Source organism: Cololabis saira, chromosome 23, assembly GCF_033807715.1.
Source record: "Cololabis saira isolate AMF1-May2022 chromosome 23, fColSai1.1, whole genome shotgun sequence".
Lineage (NCBI taxonomy): Eukaryota > Metazoa > Chordata > Actinopteri > Beloniformes > Belonidae > Cololabis > Cololabis saira.
The window spans coordinates 3474881-3501860 of NC_084609.1; the positions used below are offsets into that span (position 1 = coordinate 3474881).

Below are 26980 nucleotides of genomic sequence, written 5' to 3' on the forward strand. Positions count from 1 at the left end.
ATTGCATTACAGAAAATAAAGAACTTTATCACAATATTCTAATTTTCTGAGACAGTCCTGTTTATACTAAATGTGTCAGAACAAAACAAGACAGAATATCAGTTGAGGAAAACAGTTGAGTTTTATGAAATATACATTTATTATGCTTGATAATCAACATTACATCAATTTAACACCACAAAATTCATTTACATGCAACGGCAAAAACGTTTACAACTGGAAAAAAAAATGTCCAAGCGCTCAAATCTGCAGGTTATCTTTTTTAAATAGAACAGCAGCCATTTCAAAACTCAGTTCTTTTACCATAATACACTTCTGAACCCCCTTAAAAGTGTCTTCTAGTGCGTGCTTGGTGGCGCAGGATTCAGGAGGATGCACATTAACACGAGCGTGGAGAGGGAGCGAAGAAGTAAAGGGCCAAAATGATGAGGTAAACCACCACGAGAGCCGTCCCTGCAAATAAAAGGAAGATAATATTTCAACATTTTAAATAAAAACGGCAATCCAACGTGTAAAGCCCGAGGAAACGTACCCTGAAAGTAGTCACATTTTCCATCCATGAAGATGTAGTTGACCAGGATGACACTGAAGATGCTGGCCCAGAGATGAATATCGCTGAATATGAGGATGAAGCCGACGTCCTGGGAAACAGTTAAACACATTTATGACCAAATGTACAAACACAAGTCCATAAAACCAAACCCTTTACATAATAACCAGAGCTGGGTAAAGTAGCCAAAAACTGTGCTCAAGTAAAAGTACTGTTACTTCAGAATAATATGACTCAAGTACAAGTAAAAAGTAGTCATCCAAATAATTACTTGAGTAAAAGTAAAAAAGTACTTGGTGAAAAAACTACTCAAGTATTGAGTAACTGTTGAGTAACGTCTGATTTATTTTTTTTAACACAACCATTCAAACAGACAAAAGTACAAAATAATCATCTTCAGGAAAATTAAATCAATAAATTAATAAAATTAATTAAAATGAAATAAAAAAAGCTTAAATTAAAATAATCTTGAAGTAAATTCAAGTACTTTAATAAATTATAAAATAAATAAAATAATAACAGAATAAAAAAATAAATTAAACACAAGTAGCACAAAATGTCCAGCCTTTGTACTTTTCTTTTTTAACCAGGCAGAACTAGAACAAACATAAACTCATAGAAACTCTGTGTGTGTTTGAGTCTGTGTAAATGTGACAAAACATGCAAAAACAAACATTTTTCCCAAAGAATCACCCAGTGATGTCATGAGATTGACGCGTACGCGGATAAAAGGGATAAAAGAAAAGTAACAGCTCAACGTAGCCTAATGTAGCGGAGGAAGAGGAACAGTTTCTCCTTCACAAATCTACTCAAGTAAAAGTAAAAAGTATAGTGATTCAAAACTACTAAGTAGTAAATGTAACTCGTTACTACCCACCTCTTATAATAACACACAGACTTTTCCATTCAATTACAAGACCACTAAATCGGTGTACAAAACACACTTACAAAAGGATATACAGGTACATTAAAATTGTAAGTGGCAGAAAAAGTGAACATTACTCACGTAGAAAGCATTGAAGAGAATGAGCAGTGGGATCTGGATCATTGAGACTTGCACAGCGATACAACTACCCACTTCCAGGCTGCAAACAACACGTTTATACAAGTTAAAAACAAAAGGCTCCCTTTATTTAACATGTAGTCCAGGGGGCGGCAACCCAACATGTTGAAAGAAACATATTGGACCAAAAACACAAAAAACGAATATGTCTGGAGCCGCAAAAAATGAAAAGTCTTGAATCAGCCTTAGAATGAAGGGAAATGGTGAAAGGCGAAATGTGGAGAAAAAAGTCAAAATGTCGAGAAAAAAGTCAAAATGCAGAAAAAAAAGTCAAAAGATCGAGATTAAAAAGGAAAGGAAAAAGGAAGAAAAAAGGAAAAAAATGAAGAAAAAAAAGAAAAAAGAGAAGAAAAAAAAGGTCAAACATTTTGAAAAAGCTCCAGGAGCCACTAGGGCGGCGCTAAAGAGCCTGCGGCTCTAGACCCCCGGGTTAGACCTAAAAATGAAGCCACAGGCGTAGGGCCCTTGTAATGTTCCCTAGGGATTGGGACACCACTTGCTACGTCAAAAATTTCGAGAAAAAAGTCAAAATGTCGAGAAAAAAGTCAAAATGTTGAGAAAAAAGTCAGAATTTCGAGAAAAAAGTCAAAATGTTGAGGAAAAAGTCGAAATGTTGAGGAAAAAGTCAAAATTTCGAGGAAAAAGTCAAAATTTCGAGGAAAAAGTCAAAATGTTGAGGAAAAAGTCAAAATTTCGAGGAAAAAGTCAAAATTTCGAGGAAAAAGTCAAAATGTTGAGGAAAAAGTCAGAATTTCGAGAAAAAAGTCAAAATGTTGAGGAAAAAGTCGAAATGTTGAGGAAAAAGTCAAAATTTCGAGGAAAAAGTCAAAATTTCGAGGAAAAAGTCAAAATGTTGAGAAAAAAGTCAGAATTTCGAGAAAAAAGTCAAAATGTTGAGGAAAAAGTCAAAATGTTGAGAAAAAAGTCAGAATTTCGAGAAAAAAGTCAAAATGTTGAGGAAAAAGTCGAAATGTTGAGGAAAAAGTCAAAATTTCGAGGAAAAAGTCAAAATTTCGAGGAAAAAGTCAAAATGTTGAGGAAAAAGTCAAAATTTCGAGGAAAAAGTCAAAATTTCGAGGAAAAAGTCAAAATGTTGAGGAAAAAGTCAGAATTTCGAGAAAAAAGTCAAAATGTTGAGGAAAAAGTCGAAATGTTGAGGAAAAAGTCAAAATTTCGAGGAAAAAGTCGAAATGTCGAGAAAAAAGTCAAAATGTCGAGGATAGAGTCAAAATGTCGAGGATAGAGTCAAAATTTAGAGAAAAAAGTCGAAATGTCGAGAAAAAAGTCGAAATGTCGAGAAAAAAGTCGAAATGTCGAGATTAAAAAGGAAAAAAGAAAAAAAAAGAAGAAAGAAGAAAAAAAAAAAGGAAAAAAAAAGGTCAAACATTTGTGAAAAAGCTCCAGGAGCCACCAGGGCGGCGCTAAAGAGCCGTGGGTTGCCGACCCCTGCTCTAGTCAGACTAGTTTAACATTGTTGGAAGCATTTTTATAAAAAAAAAAGCAAAAGCAAGTGTTTAAAATGTTCAGAACTAAAAGCTTTAAATAATAATAACAGTGAAATGTAGTTAAACCTCAGACTGATGTTGTTCTGCAGAGCAAACTGGATCCCGTTAACGATCTCAGGAAGCTCTGGTACCATGGCCAGCACCGTCACACCGATGAAGTACTGAAGACAAGAAGAGAAATCTCAGTTCAGCCCGGTGTGAGTGGACGGTTTCAATGAAAGAAGAGATAAATCCTGCTGATACCTGGGACATGGAGGAGTGGATCAGGATGGGCTCGATGTTCTCCGTGCACAGATCAGCACAGCAGGCCATGAGCGCCGTGGCAACCAGCAGCACGGCCAGAGCTCTCCAGCGGGACCAGTGCACCACAGGATGACCTGACGGGACAGACAGAAGGTCTGCAAGCTCATCAACGGGTTAATGTTAAATATTTATTATCTATTTCACCACTGAGGACTATTTGCTGCTTTAACTTTTAGGTAAAACAGAGTCAGCCATGTCCAGTTCATAAAAAGCTTACATAACAGTTGTTTTCAGTGTAACTTCAATCTTAAATTAAAGCTGCAAGCAGCGATGAACGGGTCCTCGCGTGTGCAATTTCCACCAATAAAGGTCAAGGACTCAAAACAGAGTCCGATGACCATGATTCTCTATATCAAATCATTCAAAAGTTATGGCAGAAAGTAGGAACTATCAAATATGGACCAACCAGATGAAGGGTGGGTGCAGTTTTTGGCGTCTAGCGTCGCCGCGGTAACACTTTTGAAAGAGAAAAGTAATGCGTGTTGTCGCAGGATCTAGACGCACATTTTGATGTATAACACACCTGGGTGCACGTTACGGTTCGGGCCGTATTAACGGTTGAACAAATGCCATAAATTGCGCCAAAATTACACGATTATTTCAAAATGGCCGACTTCCTCTTGGGTTTCGGCCATGGCTTCAAGAGACTTTTCTTTAAGTTGCGACATGATACAGGTGTGTACCGATTTTCGTGCATGTACGTCAAACCGTATTGTGGGGCTTGAGGCACAAAGTTTTCTAGGGGGCGCTGTTGAGCCATTAGACCACGTCCATTAATGCAAACCATTAAATATCACATTTTTCACCAGGCCTGGATTGGTGCAAAATTTGGTGACTTTTGGGGCACGTTTAGGGGAAAAAAGGCCCTCATTTCGTTGGAAGAAAAACGAGGAAAATAAAAACAATTCCTACAGATACAATAGGGCCTTCGCACTGTAAGTGCTCGGGCCCTAAAAAAACCTAAAGAATTATATATTCCTCCTCTATGTCCACAGCGGCCTTTTCGCACGCATTTCAGTTCTTCCTTAACTTGTTTTTTTTTCAGATTTGTCATGCACAGCTGCAGCGTCACAGCAGCTTCGATGCACAGGACACATTAGTTTTAGTCACATGCACATGCCGCTTAATCGCCTCACGCTCAGTGCTGGAGTTGAGGGGGATGAGGGGGGATGGCATCCCCCCCTGAAATAAAAACGGTCCAAATCATCCCCCCCTGAAATAAAAACGGTCCAAATCATCCCCCCTGAAATAAAAACGGTCCAAATCACCCCCCCTGTAAAACTGCCATCCCTCCTTTTCATCCCTTATGTCATTTCATCAATGAATGTGGTTTTACTGCTATTTCAACATTTAGAGTCATCACCAGAAAAATAACTTATTTGACAATTTTCACCTGTTTCAAGTAAATTTCACTTGAAATAAGTAGAAAAATCTGCCAGTGGAACAAGATTTATCTTCTCATTACAAGCAAAAAAATCTTGTTCCACTGGCAGATTTTTCTACTTATTTCAAGTGAAAATCTACTTGAAACAGGTGAAAATTGTTGTTTTTTCCAGTGATGAGTCTTGTTTTAAGTGTAATGAGATTTTTTTTTTTACCAAAAAAGAGAAATATTCTTAAGATTTTGAGTTTTTGCAGTGAAGCTCAGACTTTTTTTCTTTTTTTAACATCTATGAAAAGACTATTTAAATCAAAACATAACGGAATAAAGCTCAGGCATGTGGCTTTTTCTACTTATTTTAAGTGAAAATCTACTTGAAACAGGTGAAAATTGTAGTTTTTTCCAGTGATGAGTCTTGTTTTAAGTGTAATACGATTTTTTTTTAATTTTTTTACTAAAATGAGACATTTTAACTAGAAATAAGACAAATATTCTTGTTAAGATTTAGAGTTTTTGCAGTGATCCATTTTACTTATCCTGTGAAGGACAGATTCATATTGATAAGTTCAGAAAAGTGTTTTTTATTGTTGTGTTTTGATGTATTTGATGTAAGCCCAGTGGATATTTAAAGCTTACAGAAGGCTGCATTTAACTGCTGCTATGTCATTCCTGCAGTATTTCTGCAGGTGTTTTGGTCACTGCTATTATTTGTAATATATTATATTATTTGTAATCACCACAAATTATCTGTCCCCATATGATCAAATCCACCATCCACCCTGATTGTTTTTTTACAACTCCAGTACTGCTCACGCTCCTCCAACCAAAACAGTCCCATACACACCGACCACACACCTGTGTTGTTGTGTGCAACAAAGCTGGCATTAATACAGATGTTGGCTGGAGGCCGGCGGCCCGTGGAGCCCTCGGCCCCGGTGCCGGTGCCGGTGCCGGCCCCGCTGCTCTCCGGGGCGTACTGACCGTGAGCGTTGCCCCCGTGGCCGTCGCTGATGTGGATGTCGTAAATGTGGGAGTGCGTCTTCAGGGTGAAGATCAGGCCGATCAGGTACGAGGCCGGCAGCAGGACAGAGATCGTGTACACCAACGGCCTGCAAGACAAAGGTCAGGGTTGATCGGCACTGAAGATGTGCAGCAGAATTGAAAAAGAATCTGTTGCTGTATTTATTTTTAATGTTCTGTTTTGCCTGAGAACCAATCCCCGTCTTTCCATTGATGTTTTATCTGAATTTCAATTTGACCTGTTTTTTATTTAGTTTTTTGAGAACCAAACCAATCAATTAAACACACACATTTCACTGAAATTGAATAAAATTTCAGTGAAAATGTATTTTTATGATATTTGGCAACCAATACCAGTTTAAATGTACATAATATGCTCTGTATGTATTTTATGTACACACTTTGAAACCCTACCTGTTGTCTTGTAATGCCCTGTAGCTCTTATAATGTCATAATTTCACCCTATAATGTAATAATTTCCTATAATGTAATAAAATTTGCACTTAACTCAATCGAAAATGTAATAAAATCCAATAATGTAATAACTTCACCAATAATGTAATAACTTCACCAATAATGTAATAAAATATCCTGACTGATATTGTAATAACATTTTTACCAATAATGTAATAAAATATCCTGACTGATGTTGTAATAAAATTTTTACTGATAATGTAATACCTTATTACGTTATCGGGAATTTATTACATTTTCAGGTGGGTCTTCTTTTTTTTTTTTCCAAAACTGATAATGTAATACTTGACAAATAATGTAATATATATATATATATATATATATATATATATATATGTTCATTTTCAGTCCAGAGTTCTACATTTTGTGTTTTAAGTATCTAAGAATGTTATATACGCTGGATTTGAAACACCAGAATGAATATTGGGTTAAATTACAGACTTTGAGTACCATGTAATAAATTCCCAATAACGTAATAATGTATTACATTATTGGTAAAAAAAACAATATCCGTCAGGATATTTTATTACATTATTGTTGAAGTTATTACATTATTGGGTTTTATTACATTTTCGATTGAGTTAAGAGCAAATTTTATTACATTTTCAGGAAATTATTACATTATAGGGTAAAATTATTACATTATAGGAGCTACAATCCCTCCCTTTGTTGTGTATATATTTGGGAGGTGCTTCTTATACGTGTATTTTTAGTGTTTGTAATAAAAAAAAGAATGTGTTACATGTGAACTTACTCAATATGGGACATGATCAAATGTGGGTCTCCTTGAGTTTGCTGGATAAGGGAGGAAAAACAAAAATTATACACATGCAATCATAAGATCTAAAGAATAAAAACCATAAAATGTCATTTCCATAGGAAATTGTTAGACTAAGCAATGATGCACAATGAACGCACTGCAGTAAATCAAACTGCTCGTCCTTATGTCACGGCTAATTCCTCAGTTAAGCTGGAAAAGCAGAAGGAAGTATCGCCCACCACGTCGTAGTGACAGTCCTTGCAGACGAAGGTCACGCTGGCGTTGCCCGGGACGTTAGAGCAGCTCTCACACACCAGATTACCAAAGATCTTGGAGAAGAGCGTGGGTGCAAACACTCCTGGACCACGTGAAGAAGGAGAACATTTTTAGATGTGCATGGGTCGGCCGGAGGAGGAATTGTTGTTAAATATCACTGATCTCTTACCACCAATAGAGACAAAGAGCAGAGCTGAGCTCACTCCAGCTGATCGGCTGTTGAACCGCTGCTCGCTGTGTTTGATGCCCCCGACCGTCATGCAGATTCCCTAAAGAGGAGACAAGAAAACTAAGATAAGGGAGAGTCTTGGAGCTGTTTAGACTTGTATCTTAGGGCCAATCCCAATGTTCACCCTACTTTCTACCACTAACCCTCACTCACTACCACTAGTCCAGGGGTCGGCAACCCAACATGTTAAAGAGCCATATTGGACCAAAAACACAAAAAAACAAATATGTCTGGAGCCGCAAAAAATGAAAAGTCTTGTTTAAGTCTTAGAATGAAGGCAAATGGCGAAAGGAGAAATGTCGAGATTAATGTTGAAGTACAATCTTGAGAAAAAAGTTGAAATGTTGAGAAAAAAAAAATCAAAATTTCGAGAAAAAAGTCAAAATGTCGAGAAAAAAGTCGAAATGTCGAGAAAAAAGTCAAAATGTCGAGAAAAAAAGTCAAAATGTCGAGAAAAAAAGTCAAAATGTCGGGAAAAAAAGTCAAAATGTCGGGAAAAAAAGTCAAAATGTCGGGAAAAAAAGTCAAAATGTCGGGAAAAAAAGTCAAAATTTCGAGAAAAAAAGTCAAAATTTCGAGAAAAAAAGTCAAAATTTCGAGAAAAAAGTCAAAATTACGAGAAAAAAGTCAGAAAATCGAGATTAAAAAGGAAAGGAAAAAGGAAGAAAAAAGGAAAAAATTAAGAAAAATAAAAAAAAGGGAAAAAAAGGGAAAAAAAGAAGAAAAAAAAGGAAAAAAAGAAGAAAAAGAGAAGGTCAAACATTTTTAAAAAAGCTCCAGGAGCAACTAATATGCCACTTTATTAAGTTTTAATATTTTTTCAGGCGTAAAAGTAACCGTTAAGATCCCCAACCTGGGCTCAGTTTATCCAAATAACGCCTGTTAAGAAATTTTATCCCATGTTTTGGGGGATGTTAAATGCGTTAAATCGACGCAGAGCCTACGGTCGATTTAACGCGGAACCATAAATCAGCCTTTATTCTGGCGAGATCTGAAAAAACTTTGCAACAACGGGCAAGCGAGTGATTATGTACATTCACTGAGTGAATATTATGAAAGTAAAATATATACAGAACTGTCTCAGACAATTAGAATATTGTGATTTTCTGTAATGCAATTACAAAAAAAAAAAAAAATGTCATACATTCTGGATTCATTACAAATCAACTGAAATATTGCAAGATTTTTTTTATTTTAATATTGCTGATCATGGCTTACAGCTTAAGAAAACTCAAATATCCTATCTCAAAAAATTTGAATATTCTGGGAATCTTAATCTTAAACTGTAAGCCATAATCAGCACTTTTAAGACTTTTTTTTAATATATATATAAATTGCATTACAGAAAATAAAGAACTTTATCACAATATTCAAATTTTCTGAGACAGTCCTGTATTTCTCGCTAGAAATGTAATCAAAACGCATTTTTATGCAGAAACTAACTCAAAATATTGATTTTATTCACTAAAAATGAGAAATGTCCACCATGTTTTTTTGTTTGATTCAGTCTGCAAATGATGACGTAAATTATTCTTTGAACGTGAAGCATTCTCCCGAACGTAAACCACGCAGTGACGTAGCAAGCAAAATTTAGGAGTGGTGCTGAAAAGTAGGAGTAGTGGGAGTATTGGGACCGGGCCCTGGGAAGATTACAAGTGCCCTAAAATCTGTGGCTTCTTTTTTAGGGGTAGTGGTAGAAAGTAGGGGGTGTATTGGGAAGGGGAGGGAGAACCTGCTCCGACACTCACAGGGATGAACAAGATGCATCCCAGCAGCGTTCCCGTGAGAGCGGATTTAACGATCTCTTCGTAACACTTGCTGGCGGCCCGGTGGCCCCGGACCAGCGCCGTGATGTAGAACGTCATCTCCGTGATGGAGCCGAACGTTGCGTTCACCACTGCTCCCACTGCAAAGTTACTCTGTGCAGAAATGCTGCAGGAAAAACACACAAACATGAGTGAGAGGCTGAAATTCAGTAACATTCCTCCGTCTCATCCGTATCTTACCTGGCTATTCCCATGCCAATATAGTAGGAGAGGGGGATGATGGAAATGATGGCCATGGAAAACATGGTCTCTGCGCTGAAGCAGTTGTGGTCGCGGTCGGAATAACCCACGATCAGAGTGATGACGACCACCGGCAGCAGATCTGGGGGAAAGTGGACTTAAGGACCAAAACGCCTGTAACTTTCTTAAAGAAATACTATAACGTTTGGCAAAAGGATACTGAGAGCAAAGATGTTGACTCCTTGGATAGTGTACTTGTAGTAATGCATGTTGAAAGCTCGGTAACAGCATAAGGTGACTCTGGCCTCGCCCGCAAACGTCTGCAAAAGAGCAAATCAAATCAAAGTGTTAACATTTAAAAGGTAAGAAGTGGTTGTGCAAACCCATGCAGATATTTTTGTGTTGTTGAAATGTATGAATTGCCAGGGCCTGGCGGGAATTCTGCTGGAAGAACATAAGAAGATTCTTTTATCACTCCAAAACTGAAATTTAGACGGCAGGGTTTCCAGGGTCACGTCGTTTTTGTGGGGGTTTTCTTTATTTTTATTAATGTATGCCCTAAGTCAACCTGTTTGTTCTCTTATTTTATTTTTATTAGGGCCCGAGCACTTACAGTGCGAAGGCTCCATTGTATCTGTAGGAGATGTTCTCGTTTTTATTCAGACGAAATGAGGGCTTTTTTCCCCCTAAACGTGCCCCAACAGTCACCAAATGTTGCACCAAGCCAGGCCTGGTGAAAAATGTGACATTTAATGGTTTGCATTAATGGGCGTGGCCTAACGGCTCAACAGCGCCACCTAGAAAACTTTATGCCTCAAGCCCCACGATACGGTTTGACGTGCATGCACGAAAATCGCTACACACCTGTATCATGTCACAACTTAAAGAAAAGTCTCTTGGAGCCATGGCCGAAACCCAACAGGAAGTCGGCCATTTTGAACATTTTGAATTAATCGCGTAATTTTGGCGCAATTTATGCAATTTCTTCAGCCGTTAATGCGGACAAACCGTAACGTGCACCCAGGTGTGTTATACATCAAAATGTGCGTCTAGATCCTGCGACGATGCGCATTACTTTTCTCTTTCAAATGCGTTACCGTGGCGACGCTAGACACCAAAAAGCGCGCCCACCCTTCATCTGATTGGTCCATATTTGATAGTTCCTACTTTCTGCCATATTTTTTGAATGGTTTGATATAAAGAGTGGGGTGGTGTAATCGGACTCGGTATTGAGTACTTGACCATAATTGGTGAAAATTGCACGCGCAAGAGCCCGTTCATCGCTGCTTGCAGCTTTAATTTTTTTTTTTTTTTTTACTTCCTTTAAGGTTGGAAAAAACTTGAAATCAGCAATAAAGAGAAAATTGCAAAAAATAAAAAGAAACGTATGAATTGTAGTGCTTAAAGAAATAAAAAACACCAGTGTTTCTGTACCTTTTCCGGCCGGTGGATGTGGACGTCCTCCGGCGCCATGAGCAGGACGCTGTGCAGGATACGGAAGTTCATCTTGGCCACGGGGATGGTGAAGACGGGCAGCCAGGAGAGCACGCAGGCCAGGGAGTGGACCACGGCCAGCACCGGGTAGCCCAGCAGCAGCCACACGAACGTACTGACGCGCCACTGCGGGAAAACAAGAGCAGGGAGAATAAATGTTGGTTATAGACCAGGGGTCGGCAATTTAAAATGTTGAAAGAGCCATATTGGACCAAAAACACAAAAAACAAATATGTCTGGAGCCGCAAAAAATGAAAAGTCTTGTATAAGCCTTAGAATGAAGGCAAATGGTGAAAGGAGAAATCTCGAGAAAAAAGTTGAAATGTCGAGAAAAAAGTCGAAATGTTGAGAAAAAAAGTCGAAATGTCGAGATTAATGTTGAAGTACAATCTCGAGAAAAAAGTCAAATGTCAAGAAAAAAGTCGAAATGTCGAGATTAAAAAAGGAAAGGAAAAATGAAGTAAAAAGAAAAAAGAGAAAAAAAAGGAAAAAAAATAAAAAAAGAATAAAAAAAGGTCAAACATTTTTGAAAAAGCTCCAGGAGCCACTAAGGCGGCACTAAAGAGCATGCGGCTCTAGAGCCGCGGGTTGCTGATCCCCGTTGTAGACAGATTAAAATTGGTTTACAGTTTAAGATTAAGATTCCCAAAATATTCACATTTTTTGAGATAGGATATTTGAGTTTTCTTAAGCTGTAAGCCATGATCAGCAATATTAAAATAATAAAAAGCTTGCAATATTTCAGTTGATTTGTAATGAATCCAGAATGTATGACATTTTTAGGGCCCGAGCACCTTCAGTGCGAAGGCCCTATTGTATCTGTAGGAATTATTCTCTTTCTTTCTTTCTTTCTTTCTTTATTCTTCTGACTAGATGGAGGGCCTTTTTTCCCCCTAAATGTGCCCAAAAGTCACCAAATTTTGCACCAAGCCAGGCCTGGTGATAAATGTGATATTTAATGGTTTGCATTAATGGGCGTGGCCTAATGGCTCAACAGCGCCCCCTAGAAAACTTTGTGCCTCAAGCCCCACAATACGGTTTGACGTACATGCACGAAAATCGGTACACACCTGTATCATGTCGCAACTTAAAGAAAAGTCTCTTGGAGCCATGGCCGAAACCCAACACAAAGTCGGCCATTTTAAATTAATCGTGTAATTTTGGCGCAATTTATGCCATTCCTTCGGCAATTAATACGGCCCGAACTGTAACGTGCACCCAGGTGTGTTATACATCAAAATGTGCATCTCCATCCTCCGACACCACGTATTACTTTTCTCAGTCAAAAGTGTTACCGTGGCGACGCTAGACGCCAAAAAGCGCGCCCCCTTCATCTGATTGGTCCATATTTGATAGTCACCATATTTTGCATGCAAGCCAGGCCTGGCAATAAATTTGATATTTCATGGTTTGCATTAATGGGCGTGGCAAGATGGCTGAACAGCGCCCCCTAGAAAACTTTTCTCTGCCATAACTTTTGAATGGTTTGACATAAAGAGTTGTGGGTGGTGTCATGGGACTCGGTTTTGAGTCCTTGACCTTCATTGGCCTGAATTAGCCCCGCCCCTTCCTCTGATTGGTCGATATCTGATAGTTCCTACTTTCTGCCATAACTTTTGAATGGTTTGATACAGAGAGTCGTGGCTGGTTTCATCCGCTAAATGTCCAGGCCTGAAGAATCTACATGCAAGTCATACAAGCTTCCACTGCAGCCTGAATGTACACAAGGGTGGAGGCCCATTCATCACTGCTTGCAGCTTTAATTAGGGCCCGAGCACTTGCAGTGCGAAGGCCCTATTGTATTTGCAGGAATTTGTATTATTATTATTATTAGTGCCACGGCCTCCAGCAAGGGACACGACTCCTCCAAAGCTATGAAATAGCAAGGAGGAGGAATGCCTCTGGCCAGAGGCCAGAGGCATTCCTATAAGCAATTGGCGTGCACGTTTTTGCGCAACGTGCACAAACGTGCGCGCTAAAACCCATCCGGAATGCATTGGGAGAACTTTGGGGCCTCACCACTCGCACACGGTTACTCGAAAAATTCTGAACCAAATTAGAAAGTTGTAGGCCCTGAATTTAACTACAGTCCTGTGGATTTTCAGAGCGATGGCACAAATAGTGCAAAAACATTTCCAAATTTCCAAACTAATGGGGAGATCATTTTCCCATGTATACCTATGGCGCCATTCAAAGCGGATGGGAGAAAAAAGACAAAATTCACCTTTTTTCTGAGTCACGTATCTTTCTCATACTTGCACGTAGAAATGTCATTCAAACTTCAAAACGGAGGAAAACTTCTCTTCTCTCTCTGAACCTGGAACTGTTTTTTCCTAAAATGTACACTTTTCAAGATATGAGCCCTCAAGCGAGGACTGGAAATCACTTTTTTGTCAAATCTAGAGGGTAGGTTCTAATTGTTTAGAGTGAGGAAACATTCAAAAAATGAACATAATTTTTATTTGTAACTCGTGCGCTCTGCCAAACCGTAAAAGCTAGAAAGATAATTTTTGGTCAGAATGTAGACATAGATGTTGAGATTCAAATAATGTGACTTTGACAGGTGTGGTGTGCACAAAATTTGAACGGGGGGGCCAACAGACACGCCAATTCCTGCCACGGTCTCCATTGACTGCAATGTAAAAAAAGTTTTCTTCAAAAAAATCTCATTTTTGTTTTCAAACTGCCGTTACTAACACATTTTAAGGAATATCTGAATAAAAATAAGATTGACAGAATCTGCTGGGTTCTCCGTCTCTCACGATGTTTTCATTTTTCTGCTAAGAGCTACGGTTTGATCACAAAGTGGAGTGATTTGAGGTTTGTCACAACTGAAAATATAGCTGAGTCATTCCCTCTGTATATACAATAGTAGGCTTCTGAAGGATCTAGAATCTTCTCTGTTCTGATGAGTCACCCCTGGGTCATGTGACCAAGAACTTGTCACATGACCCAGTCAGTACAGACTTCATATACTTTACCTGGAAAATGGAGAAATCTGAACCCTGACCTTTTGACCTTAGATGACCCCCAGTCCTGCTGGGAACAGGTTTATGGTGTGTGTGTATATATATATATATATATATATATATATATATATATATATATATATATATATATATATATATATATATACACACACACACACACACACACACACATACATACATACTGGTAATGAATGAATGAATGAAAGCATGAATGAATGAATGCTGAAGCTGGGAATGAATGAATGGATGAATAAATAAATGAATGAATGAATGAATGAATGAATGCTGGAGCTGGTAATGAATGAATGAATGAATGAATGAATGAATGAATGAAGCTCATTGGTGCAAATTAGCCCCGCCCCTTCTTCTGATTGGCCGATACGTTATAGTCCAATATCTTTTGAATGGTTTGACATAGAGAGTCATGGGTGGTGTCATTGGACTCGGTATTGAGTCCTTCACCTTTATTGCTTGTAAAATGTACACAAATGTGCAGCAGCCCGCCGTGGCACTCTCGAAATTTCTGCGAGGAAATTGTCTAGTTATTATTATTATTTTTTTCCTGACAAAAGGAAGGCCTTTTTGCCCCCCTAAACGTGCCCAAAAAGTCACCAAATTTTGCATGCAAGCCAGGCCTGGCAAAAAATTTGATATTTAATGGTTTGCATTATTGGGCGTGGCAAAATGGCTCAACAGCGCCCCCTAGAAAACTTTGTGCCGCAAGCCCCACGATACGGTTTGACGTACATGCACGAAAATCGGTACACACCTGTATCATGTCGCAACTTAAAGAAAAGTCTCTTGCCGTCATGCCCAAAACCGAACAGGATGTCGGCCATTTTGAATTAATCGTGTCATTTTGGCGAAATTTATGCCATTCCTTCGAGAATAAATTCAGCCCGAACCGTATCGTGAACCCAGGTGTGTTATACATCAAAATGTGCGTCTCCATCCTGCGACACCACGCATTACTTTTCTCTTTCAAAAGCGTTACCGTGGCGACGCTAGACGCCAAAAAGCGCGCCCACCCTTCATCTGATTGGTCCATATTTGATAGTCACCAAATTTTGCATGCAAGCCAGGCCTGGCGATAAATTTGATATTTAATGGTTTGCATTATTGGGCGTGGCCTAATGGCTCAACAGCGCCCCCTAGAATACTTTTCTCTGCCATAACTTTTGAATGGTTTGACATAAAGAGTCATGGGTGGTGTCATGGGACTCGGTATTGAGTCCTTTACCATAATTGGTGAAAATTAACCCCGCCCCTTCTTCTGATTGGTTGTCCGATTTTCTGCTATAACATTTGAATGGTTTGACATGGAGAGTCGTGGGTGGTGTTATCAGACTATGTATGGACTCCTTGACCTTCATTGGCCTGAATTAGCCCCGCCCCTTCTTTTGATTGGTTGTCCCTTTTTTCTGCTATATCTTTTGAATGGTTTGACATAGGAAGTCATGGGTGGTGTCGTTTCTGATATGCTTATTGGGGGCGGTGGCCGTGAGTGCGAGGGCCCGTTCATCGCTGCTTGCAGTTTTAATTGTTTTTGTAATTGCATTACAGAAAATCACAATATTCTAAGACAGTCCTGTATGTTCTTTTAAATGGCATTGGGGACCCCAGGAAGAATAATGGGGATCCTACAAATAAACTAATAAAGGAGGTGTGGACACGTCACCGAGACTCAAGGAGACTCCGGTGTTCCGGCCTCTCACCCAGTGAGTGGATCCTTTATCCAGCAGAGTGGGAACAGGAATGTCGATGGGCAGCGGTGACGACACCAGCAGGGGAGCACAGTCCTTATCCCCGGGATCCTCGTAGTAATCCCTCTCAGACGGGACCCGCTCACAGTTAGTCAGCTTCCTGTTGGCTCTGCTGACCCCGTCACCGGCCTGGAACACATTTACACATGTCAAGTCAATTTATTATTATGGTTTGTCATGGGTTTACTCATCCTAAAAAAACCATATTCATAACGTACCTTCTCTATAAACCTTCCAAATGGCCAGATTAAGAACAACGCCATCTTCAAACACAGCTTTCCTGAAGTTTGGAGAAATAAATAAATTTAAAAAAAAGGTATGATGTTTACAGAAGCGTATTGCATTCACTTGAAAAAAAAAAATCTGCTCTGTTTTTCTGAATTTACCCTTGTACTGTCTTTGGGTCAAATGACCTAATTCTCCTGTTCTTCTTTCCTCCTGCTCTCTCCTTCCTTCCTTCCTTCTTCCCTTCCTTCCTTCCTTCCTTCCTCCCTCCCTTCTTTTCTCCCTTCCTTCTTTCCTCCCTTCTTTTCTTCCTTCTTTCCTCCCTTCTCTTCTTCCTTCTTTCCTCCCTTCTCTTCTTCCTTCTTTCCTCCCTTCTCTTCTTCCTTCTTTCCTCCCTTCTCTTCTTCCTTCTTTCCTCCCTTCTCTTTTCTTTAACTGATATAGATGGTTTTGTTATTAGTTTGTCGACTTTGCGCCTCAGGAACCTCAGGACTTTGTGGTTGTGAAGCTTCTCGCAGGTTGTAAACAGAGCAGATTTATTTTTTTTCATTAAAACTTTTCTCGGAATTCTGAGATAATTAACTCAATTCAGAAAAACAGAGCAGATTTTGTTTTATTAAAATTTTATCTCGTTAATTCGGAAAAACAAAGCAAATTTTTTTTATTAAAATGTTATCTCGTTAATTCAGAAAAACAAAGCAATCTTCTTTAATCCAAATTTTATCTCGTTAATTCAGAAAAACAGAGCAGATTTTTTTTTAATTAAAATTTTATCTCGTTAATTCAGAAAAACAGAGCAGATTTTTTTTTAATTAAAATTTTATCTCGTTAATTCAGAAAAACAACTGATTTTTTTTTTCATTAAAACTTTTCTCGGAATTCTGAGAAAATTAACTCGTTAACTCGGAAAAACAAAACAGATTTTTTTTTTAATCAAAACTTTATCTTGTTAATTCAGAAAAACAGAGCAGATTTTTTTTTTAATCCAAATTTTATCTCGCTAATTCAGAAAAACAGAGCAGATTTTTTTTCCTCAAGTGCAATACGCTTCCGTAGATGTTCAACAAAATTGGGAATTATATTTAGAGTGACGCAGCGGCTGGAATACGAACCATAAGGAGCTCCGAGCACCGTTACAAACATTACAAGAGACATGAGGACGTAGACCAGCGAGAGCCACCAGCCAAATAAAAACACATAAGCTACGTTCCCCACGGTGAGCACTGAGCCTGCAGGGACAGAGACGAGAACAGAAGTTACCGCTTTCACGCTGAAAACAAGTATTTGTGCATTAAAATCAGGGTGGAAAAGGTTTATGAAGAAAAAAGGACCTTCTTGTCGCTTAACAAAGCTGAGATCGGCGTAGAGCTCCTTGATGATCTGGGATCTGTTCTGGAACGGCCTCTCCGTTACGTAGCCTTTCCATTTTCTGAAGCCAAACTGGAGAAAGAAGGTGGTTTATTGATTTAAAGATATGCCACAGCTTTAATAAAAGACACATCAGAAGAAAACATCTGCAGTAGAGGACAAATTATGAGGCTTTTGTTGAAAATGGACACAATTTCCTGAGTCCCTGATGAAATGTCTGACGTATTCTGATAAAAATACCTCAGATAAAACCTGAGGTTGGTTTGACTCTGATGTGGATCTGTGATGTCACAGTATCCTGCAAATCTGAATGGCTCACTGAAATATATATTTTCTGACTTAGGTTTTATCTATATGCCCCCTTTAAACTTAAACCAATATGAGATCATGTGACACGTGCAGCTTTCAAAACAGCAGGAACACTGCAAAAACTCAAAATCTTAACAATAATATGTCTTATTTCTAGTTAAAATGTCTCGTTTTTAGTCAAAAAAAAATCTCATTACACTTAAAACAAGACTCATCACTGGAAAAAAAAAACTATTTTCACCTGTTTGAAGTAAATTTTCACTTAAAATAAGTAGAAAAATCTGCCAGTGGGACAAGATTTTTTTGCTTGTAATGAGAAGATAAATCTTTTCCCACTGGCAGACTTTTCTACTTATTTCAAGTTATTTTAAGTTATTTATCTGGTAATGAATCTTGTTTTAAGTGTAATGAGATTTTTTGACTAAAAATGAAACATTTTAACTAGAAATAAGACAAATATTACTGGTAAGATTTTGAGTTTTTGCAGAGAAGGTGAATGTGGAATTAACGTTTCAAAGCACGCAAACATAATGCCAAACTATGTCATTAACAATTACTAGTATTAACTCCCACAGTTTTCCCATAAACTGTTTTTTTTTTATTAAAGTCATTACAATTGGGTCACCTTTATCTTACCTGTCAACCATGCGAATCGCATCATTTTTGACAAGCTGAACTAAAAGCCTCCTTCAATTTTTCACCCACGAGTAGAATACTAAACTTCTCACTTTCCAGGCATGCAGATCAGTTGAAAGATACTACATAATATTTACATATGCATGTTCAAAAGTCTTCTTTCTCTTGTGATGAAAGGATTGTAGGAGTGCAGGAGTGCAGGATTGTAGGAGTGCAGGATTGTAGGAGTGCAGGATTGCAGGAGAGCAGGAGAGCAGGAGTGCAGGATTGCAGGAGTGCAGGAGAGCAGGAGAGCAGGAGTGCAGGAGAGCAGGAGTGCAGGAGAGCAGGAGAGCAGGAGTGCAGGAGAGCAGGATTGCAGGAGAGCAGGAGAGCAGGAGAGCAGGAGTGCAGGAGTGCAGGAGTGCAGGATTGCAGGATTGCAGGATTGCAGGAGTGCAGGAGTGCAGGATTGCAGGAGTGCAGGATTGTAGGAGTGCAGGATTGTAGGAGTGCAGGAGTGCAGGATTGTAGGAGTGCAGGAGTGCAGGATTGTAGGAGTGCAGGAGTGTAGGAGTGCAGGAGTGCAGGAGTGCAGGAGTGCAGGATTGTAGGAGTGCAGGAGTGTAGGAGTGCAGGAGTGTAGGAGTGCAGGAGTGTAGGAGTGCAGGAGTGCAGGATTGTAGGAGTGCAGGATTGTAGGAGTGCAGGAGTGCAGGATTGTAGGAGCGCAGGAGTGCAGGATTGTAGGAGTGCAGGAGTGCAGGATTGTAGGAGTGCAGGAGTGCAGGATTGTAGGAGTGCAGGAGTGTAGGAGTGCAGGATTGTAGGAGTGCAGGAGTGTAGGAGTGTAGGAGTGCAGGAGTGTAGGAGTGCAGGATTGCAGGAGTGCAGGAGTGCAGGAGTGCAGGATTGCAGGAGTGCAGGAGTGCAGGAGTGCAGGATTGCAGGATTGTAGGAGTGCAGGAGTGCAGGATTGCAGGAGTGCAGGATTGTAGGAGTGCAGGATTGTAGGAGTGCAGGAGTGCAGGAGTGCAGGATTGTAGGAGTGCAGGATTGTAGGAGTGCAGGATTGTAGGAGTGCAGGATTGTAGGGGTGCAGGAGTGCAGGATTGTAGGAGTGCAGGAGTGCAGGATTGTAGGAGAGCAGGAGTGCAGGATTGTAGGAGTGCAGGAGTGCAGGAGTGCAGGATTGCAGGAGTGCAGGATTGTAGGAGTGCAGGATTGTAGGAGTGCAGGATTGTAGGAGTGCAGGATTGTAGGAGTGCAGGAGTGCAGGATTGTAGGAGTGCAGGATTGTAGGAGTGCAGGATTGTAGGAGTGCAGGAGTGTAGGAGTGCAGGAGTGTAGGAGTGCAGGAGTGCAGGAGTGCAGGAGTGCAGGATTGCAGGAGTGCAGGAGTGCAGGAGTGCAGGATTGCAGGAGTGCAGGAGTGCAGGATTGTATGAGTGCAGGAGTGCAGGATTGTAGGAGTGCAGGAGTGCAGGAGTGCAGGATTGCAGGAGTGCAGGATTGTAGGAGTGCAGGATTGTAGGAGTGCAGGAGTGCAGGAGTGCAGGAGTGCAGGATTGTAGGAGTGCAGGATTGTAGGAGTGCAGGATTGTAGGAGTGCAGGATTGTAGGAGTGCAGGATTGTAGGGGTGCAGGAGTGCAGGATTGTAGGAGTGCAGGATTGTAGGAGTGCAGGATTGTAGGAGTGCAGGAGTGCAGGATTGTAGGAGTGCAGGAGTGCAGGAGTGCAGGATTGCAGGAGTGCAGGATTGTAGGAGTGCAGGATTGTAGGAGTGCAGGATTGTAGGAGTGCAGGATTGTAGGAGTGCAGGAGTGCAGGATTGTAGGAGTGCAGGATTGTAGGAGTGCAGGATTGTAGGAGTGCAGGATTGTAGGAGTGCAGGAGTGCAGGATTGTAGGAGTGCAGGATTGTAGGAGTGCAGGAGTGCAGGATTGTAGGAGTGCAGGAGTGCAGGATTGTAGGAGTGCAGGAGTGCAGGATTGTAGGAGTGCAGGAGTGCAGGATTGTAGGAGTGCAGGATTGTAGGAGTGCAGGAGTGCAGGATTGTAGGAGTGCAGGATTGTAGGAGTGCAGGAGTGCAGGATTGCAGGATTGTAGGAGTGCAGGATTGTAGGAGTGCAGGAGTGCAGGATTGTAGGAGTGCAGGATTGTAGGAGTGCAGGAGTGCAGGATTGTAGGAGTGCAGGATTGTAGGAGTGCAGGATTGTAGGAGTGCAGGAGTGCAGGATTGTAGGAGTGCAGGAGTGCAGGATTGTAGGAGTGCAGGAGTGCAGGATTGTAGGAGTGCAGGATTGTAGGAGTGCAGGATTGTAGGAGTGCAGGATTGTAGGAGTGCAGGATTGTAGGAGTGCAGGAGTGCAGGATTGTAGGAGTGCAGGAGTGCAGGATTGTAGGAGTGCAGGAGTGCAGGATTGTAGGAGTGCAGGATTGTAGGAGTGCAGGAGTGCAGGATTGTAGGAGTGCAGGAGTGCAGGATTGTAGGAGTGCAGGAGTGCAGGATTGTAGGAGTGCAGGATTGTAGGAGTGCAGGATTACAGGATTGTAGGAGTGCAGGATTGTAGGACTGCAGGATTACAGGATTGCAGGATTGTAGGAGTGCAGGAGTGCAGGATTGCAGGATTGCAGGATTGTAGGAGTGCAGGATTGTAGGAGTGCAGGATTGTAGGATTGTAGGAGTGCAGGATTGTAGGAGTGCAGGAGTGCAGGATTGTAGGAGTGCAGGAGTGCAGGAGTGCAGGATTACAGGATTGTAGGAGTGCAGGAGTGCAGGATTGTAGGAGTGCAGGAGAGCAGGAGAGCAGGATTGCAGGAGTGCAGGACTGCAGGATAGTATCAGGTGCAGCTCACCTTGTAGTTGTTGGCCTCCCTGTGCGCCTCCACCTCGTTCTCAGCTCGGATCGTGGTCTTGGACGTTCCCTCGTGCCATCCCTCCTCCCCGAACTGAGTGGAAGCCGAGCGGATGGAGTTCCCGTGAGTTCCTGTGCAAGGCAAGGCAAATTTATTTATAAAGCACATTTCCCACGACGAGCATGGACTCAATGTGCTCAAATACATAAACAAACAGACAAAATTACAGGTTTACAATAAACAGAAACAGACAAAAGTATGTCAAGAGAAAAACAACAATAACAACCATAATTCGATTATAACAAAAATGCGATCACCCAGCCAACCGTGTAGAGTTTAGTCAAACGCCTTTTCAAAAAGGTGAGTTTTTAGTCTGTTTTTGAAAGAGTGGGCTGTTGGAGCAGACCTTAGTTCCTGCAGAGAGGAATTCCAGAGTGTAGTAGTGACTGAAAGCACCATGAGCAGATCTAGTGTGAATTCTAGGTATGATGAGAAGACTCTTATTTGATGATCTAAGGCAGGGTTCAGCAACCTGCGGCTCTAGAGCCACATGCGGCTCTTTAGCGCCGCCCTAGTGGCTCCTGGAGCTTTTTCAAAAATATTTGACCTTTTTTTCTTCTTTTTCTTCCTTTTTTCCTTTCCTTTTTAATCTTGACATTTCTTCACTTCTTCTTCTTCTTCACTTTTTTCTCGAAATTTTGACTTTTTCTCAACATTTCCACTTTTTTCTCAAGATTGTATTTCAACAATAATCTTGACATTTCAACTTTTTTCTCAAAATTTCAACTTTTTTCTCTAAATTTTGACTTTTTTCTCGACATTTTCTCAAAGTGCATAATGAAAAAAAAAAATCTTCCTCCTCTAAAATATTATTGTTATTTTTCTCCTGCCTGGCCCTAATACTCTTCCATAGATTCGTGTAACAAAAAGAGTCATGTGGCAGAGGAGTTAATAGAGGGAGAATATGTTGCCTCAGAGCACTTGGACCAATTTAGAGAATCTCTGCAGATGACATCACATCCGTAGGAAAGGGAAAATCCTCCCGATTGAAACCAGTCCCAATCCCCCCTAGTCCTACTTTTCAGTCCTACTCCTAAATTTTGCGCGTTCCCGTGAGGGTAGTGGTGTCCCAATTCCTCTTTGCATGTAGGGCTAGTGGACATAACGAGGGCTAGTGTGTATCAATCTAACCCTTCACAGTGAGGGATTTCAGATTCTGACTCACCGACCGAGGGCCAGAGAAAATTCCCAGAATGTTTTACGTCATCATTTGCAGACTGAATCAAACAAAAAAACATGGCGGACATTTCTTATTTTTAGTGAATAAAATCAATATTTTGAGTTAGTTTCTGCATAAAAATGCGTTTTGATTACATTTATAGCGAGAAATATATATTTTACTTTTATAATATTCACTCAGTGAATGTACATAATCACTCGCTTGCCCGTTGTTGCGAAGATCTCGCCAGAATAAAGGCTGATTTATGGTTCCGCGTTACACCAACGCGTACCCTACGCCGTAGGTCACGCAGCGATTTAACGCGGAACCATAAATCAGCTCCCAGGCCGGCGGCTCTTCTCATCTCCGAAAACATCAGATCAAATTTCTTAACAGGCGTTATTTGGATAAACTGAGCCCAGGTTGGGGATCTAAACGGTTACTTTTACGCCTGAAAAAATATTAAAACTTAATAAAGTGGCATATTAACAGCGCTACAGCGGAAACTAAAACAGCTTTTATCTCTGGGCTTCCTGATATGGTGTGACGTTTGTGCAAACGTAACTACGCAGTCGCTTACGTACCCGAACGTAAACCACGCAGTGACGTAGCAAGTGGTTCCCAATCCCTAGGGAACATTACAAGGGCCTACTCATTTTTAGGGCTAGTGGTAGAAAGTAGGGTGTGTATTGGGATTGGCCCCAAGTCTTTCCCCCTCAAGACTCACCTCTGTGGACGGCGAGGAAGCACTTGGGCGTGAAGCTGCAGTAACGATGGGCCGAGTCTTCGGGTGAAGGTGTGGGCGCGGGGCCCAGCTCGGGGTGCTGGGCCCCGACGAGGAGCCTGTCCGCCTGGGCCTGTCGCCGGGGGAAACGGGGATGCAGCTCAGGATCGAAGCAGTTCTCTGGAGGAGACAGAGACGAGGGTTCAGAGTGCAGGTTTACTCGTAGTTCCTAGAGTATCTAAATGTAGATTTGGAGGGCGGGCGTTCTGCTATCAGGCACCATTACTTTGGAACCAACTTCCAATCTGGGTTAAGGAGGCTGACACCACCTCCACCTTTAAAACTAAACTTAAAACCTTTCTGTTTAGTAAAGCCTATAGTTAGTGTTTAGTAAACCTCTAGGTGGTGTTGGTAAATCTCTAGGTAGTGTAAACTCTAGTGTGTTAGAGTCAGTAGTCATAGTTGCAGCTATAGAACAAGACTATAAGTTAGGCCCCGTTTACACGGAGCAAAAACGGAGGCGTTTTCATGCGTTTTGGCCGTTCGTTTACACGAAAACGGAGCTCAAAGTGACCAAAAATTATTATTAAGTTTTCACGTTTGCGTCTAAACAGAGGGAAACGGACATTTAGGCTTCAGAACGTCACATTATGCAACAGAAACGTCACCAGCGTCATGTCTGCGACCTGTGTTTACAATTTGTTTGGCCACCGTCAATATTTTCTTGTATTTTACCTGTTTTATATTCTAAAGTCACACTTAAAAGTAACTCCACTTCTCTGTCACTCCAAACCAAAGACTCTCGTTCCGTCTTGAAAGTAACTTCCAGTTAAGGCTGATTTATGGTTCCGCGTTACACCAACGCAGAGCCTACGGCGTAGGGTACGCGGCGATGCGCGCCCTACGGTGTGCATCGCCGCGTACCCTACGCCGTAGGCTCTGCGTTGGTGTAACGCGGAACCATAAATCAGCCTTAACTGGAAGTTACACGTGTCATTTGTTGATGTTTTTTCCAGTATTCTGATTGGCTGGCATGACGTTAACAGCGTATTTATGCGGATTCGTGTAAACGAAGAGATTTTGAAAATGATCTCGTGTAAACGATGGAATTTTTCAAAACGTAGAGGGGGAAATATCCGTTTTTGTAAATACCCGGCTATGTGGAAACGGGGCCTTAGTCTCAAATATAGCTTGGTGGTAGATATGCTGCTATAGGCCTATGCTGCAGGGGGGACCGACATGATCCACTGGGCGGTGCCTCTCACCCTTCTTCTCCTCTCCTCTTCCCTTCCTCTCTTCTCCATTTCGATTTTTATTTATTATAAATATCTCATAGCTATCATTTTTGTCCATCGTTCCTGTAGTTTCTTGTGCCGGCCCCCCTTTTTCTCTTTTGTGTATGTTTGCAGGCCGGAGCTTCAGGAGCTGCGTGCTGGCCCCTGCCCCCACCCCCCTCTGGTCATCCCGCTGCTGCTTCCACCTGCCTGCGGTCCAGGTTTCTTCCTCCTAAAGGGGAGTTTTTCTTGCCACTGTTTGGCTTAAAGGTATTGTGACATGAAAAACACATTTTTCTTGATTTTTTGTGTTTTGTTGGGTGTCTTGACATCAATTACACCCAAAAAACAACGAACTTTTAACATTCAGTGTATTGTGTGCTTTCTGGGATTTTCCGCATAACTGTGCAAAAACGGCGCATGTGGTTTGGTGGCGGGCCGTTACGTAACGGCCCGCTAAATCACCGCCCCCTCCACCCAGCTCCCTGCCTCCTCTCCTCTCCAGCGCACCATAAAGGCTGATTTATGGTTCCGCGTTACACCGACGCAGAGACTACGGCGTAGGGTTACGCGGCGACGCGCACCATACGCTGAACCCCTACGACGTAGGCTCTGCGTCGATTTAACGCGGAACCATAAATCAGGCTTAACACGGAGCTGTTTAGAGCCTCTTTTGTTCTAATCACCGGAGGAAAACTGCTAAGAAGACCCGCGGCCACTGACTGGACTTAAGATAAGGTGACAGTGCTGCTTGCATGCCTTTATTTTTATGATTGTTTGCTGTGGTTCGCCCTGCTGCTTTTCCGTGCATGCTTCGCCTGTCGCTCCCGGCTTAACTCTCCGACGCCGCTGTGAGCGTATGGCTGGAGGAGGAGGAGGTTTGGAGGAGGAGCGGAGCAATGATTGACAGGAAAGGGAGAAAAGGAAGCATTTTTCACGGGGCAAAAAAACACTGTAATAAAAAGCCAGGAATAGAGTACTAGAGTGAATATTTTCTTGTTACACTCTTTTAGACACATTTGAGGGATGTTGGCCAAGACTTTTAATAGTGTTAAAAGCATGTTAAAAATTATGTCACAATACCTTTAAGGTTTTTCTCCCACTAGGGGAGTTTTTACCTGCCATTGTTTATGTTATAATTGCTCAGGGGTTCTGGGTCTCTGGAAACATCCTAGAGACAACATCTGTTGTATTAGACGCTATATAAATAAAATTGAATTGAATTGAAGGTTTGACCTGAGGAAGGTTGGACATCCGAGACCAATGGCCTCCTGTGGAAATGCGTGTGACTAACGAAAACCACATGAGAGTCACAAACTGTACCCTTCACGCTGTCAACTGCCTACCAGGACGGATCACGTTAGCACCGCTTTGCAGCCGGATAAAAAATGATGCCTTTAAATTAAAAACAAAAGGAAGCCTGACAATACTGAATCTGAATGTTATTAGATTAGATTATCCTTTATTTCTCCCTCAATGGGGAAACTCACTTTGTTCAGCAGCAGAACACTTAACACACATGCAGGAGTAAAAAAGTAAAAATATATCATTACGAAATATAGACAGTATACAGGACTGTCTCAGAAAATTAGAATATTGTGATAAAGTCCTTTATTTTCTGTAATGCAAAAATGTCATACATTCTGGATTCATTACAAATCAACTGAAATATTCAAGCCTTTTATTATTTTAATATTGCTGATCATGGCTTACAGCTTAAGAAAACTCAAATATCCTATCTCAAAAAATTAGAATATTCTGGGAATCTTAATCTTAAACTGTAAGCCATAATCAGCTATATTAAAATAATAAAAGGCTTGCAATATTTCAGTTGATTTGGAATGAATCCAGAATGTATGACATTATTTTTTTTTTTTTATTTATTTATTTTTTTTTTAAATTGCATTACAGAAAATAAAGAACTTTATCACAATATTCAAATTTTCTGAGACAGTCCTGTATATTCAATTCAATTATAAAAAAGTGTGATTATGTGCAGTTTTAGAGGCAGGTGTCAGATATTTTGACAGAATAAAGTAAGAAAGTGTGTTGGGGTAAATGGAAATGGCTCATATTTTCTAAACAAATGATAGGCAGTCTTGTTTTATGCTCATCAAAATCGCAAAAATCTGCAAACAGGCCTGTATTTCCCTTTTTTAATGAATCCTCTGTGAATAAAGATGCGTTTATGAAGCTTTAATGTCAAACAAAAAGCTGAAAGTTGATCAGAAGCAGAAAAGGCGCAGCAGCAGGTGGTTGTAATGAGGCCTGAGGACAAACTATTACCTCTTAAAACACATTTCCAGATTTATTTAAAGTCAATAAAAGTGGCAATGAGAAAACTTGCAGGTGGAGTTAAACGGAGGAAAGGAAAAGTTTGTTCTCACCTGTGGAATCAGCCACGGATCTTCTCTGGCTCTCCGAGATCTCCTGCGCCGGAGAGGGCTTGGCGTGCGACATGTTGAAGTTTATTCCCGTTTATTCCTGGTTATTCCTGTTTATTTCTGTTTATTCCCGTTTATTCCTGTTTATTCCCGTTTATTCCCGGTTATTCCCACGGCTGTGCTGCCCC

General features: G+C 40.9%; 1 protein-coding gene across 1 annotated transcript; it reads right to left on the reverse strand.

Annotated features, from left to right (window-relative positions):
* Positions 1 to 181: 181 nt before the first annotated feature.
* On the reverse strand, positions 182 to 26980 carry LOC133423996 (uncharacterized). The gene is made up of 20 exons (XM_061714348.1): positions 26796 to 26980; positions 23138 to 23314; positions 21192 to 21322; positions 17371 to 17479; positions 17152 to 17268; positions 16033 to 16094; positions 15767 to 15943; positions 11002 to 11187; positions 9788 to 9887; positions 9568 to 9709; positions 9310 to 9493; positions 7502 to 7601; positions 7296 to 7414; positions 7051 to 7091; positions 5784 to 5911; positions 3362 to 3495; positions 3185 to 3279; positions 1557 to 1635; positions 533 to 641; positions 182 to 453 (listed from the first exon to the last, which is right to left on the reverse strand). The coding sequence occupies exons 1-20, from the start codon at positions 26866 to 26868 to the stop codon at positions 380 to 382; spliced, it is 2337 nt and encodes a 778-aa protein (XP_061570332.1). The 5' UTR covers positions 26869 to 26980; the 3' UTR covers positions 182 to 379.

What these genes read in the sequence shown, in the direction of transcription:
- LOC133423996 (XM_061714348.1), bottom strand. Translation starts at nt 26,868, where the DNA reads ATGTCGCACGCCAAGCCCTCTCCGGCGCAGGAGATCTCGGAGAGCCAG. An exon ending in TTGATCATGTCCCATATTGA is followed by an intron (nt 5,912 to 7,050) that starts GTAAGTTCACAT and finishes TTTGTCTTGCAG; the next exon opens with GCCGTTGGTGTACACGATCT. An exon ending in TCCACTCCTCCATGTCCCAG is followed by an intron (nt 3,280 to 3,361) that starts GTATCAGCAGGA and finishes TCTTGTCTTCAG; the next exon opens with TACTTCATCGGTGTGACGGT.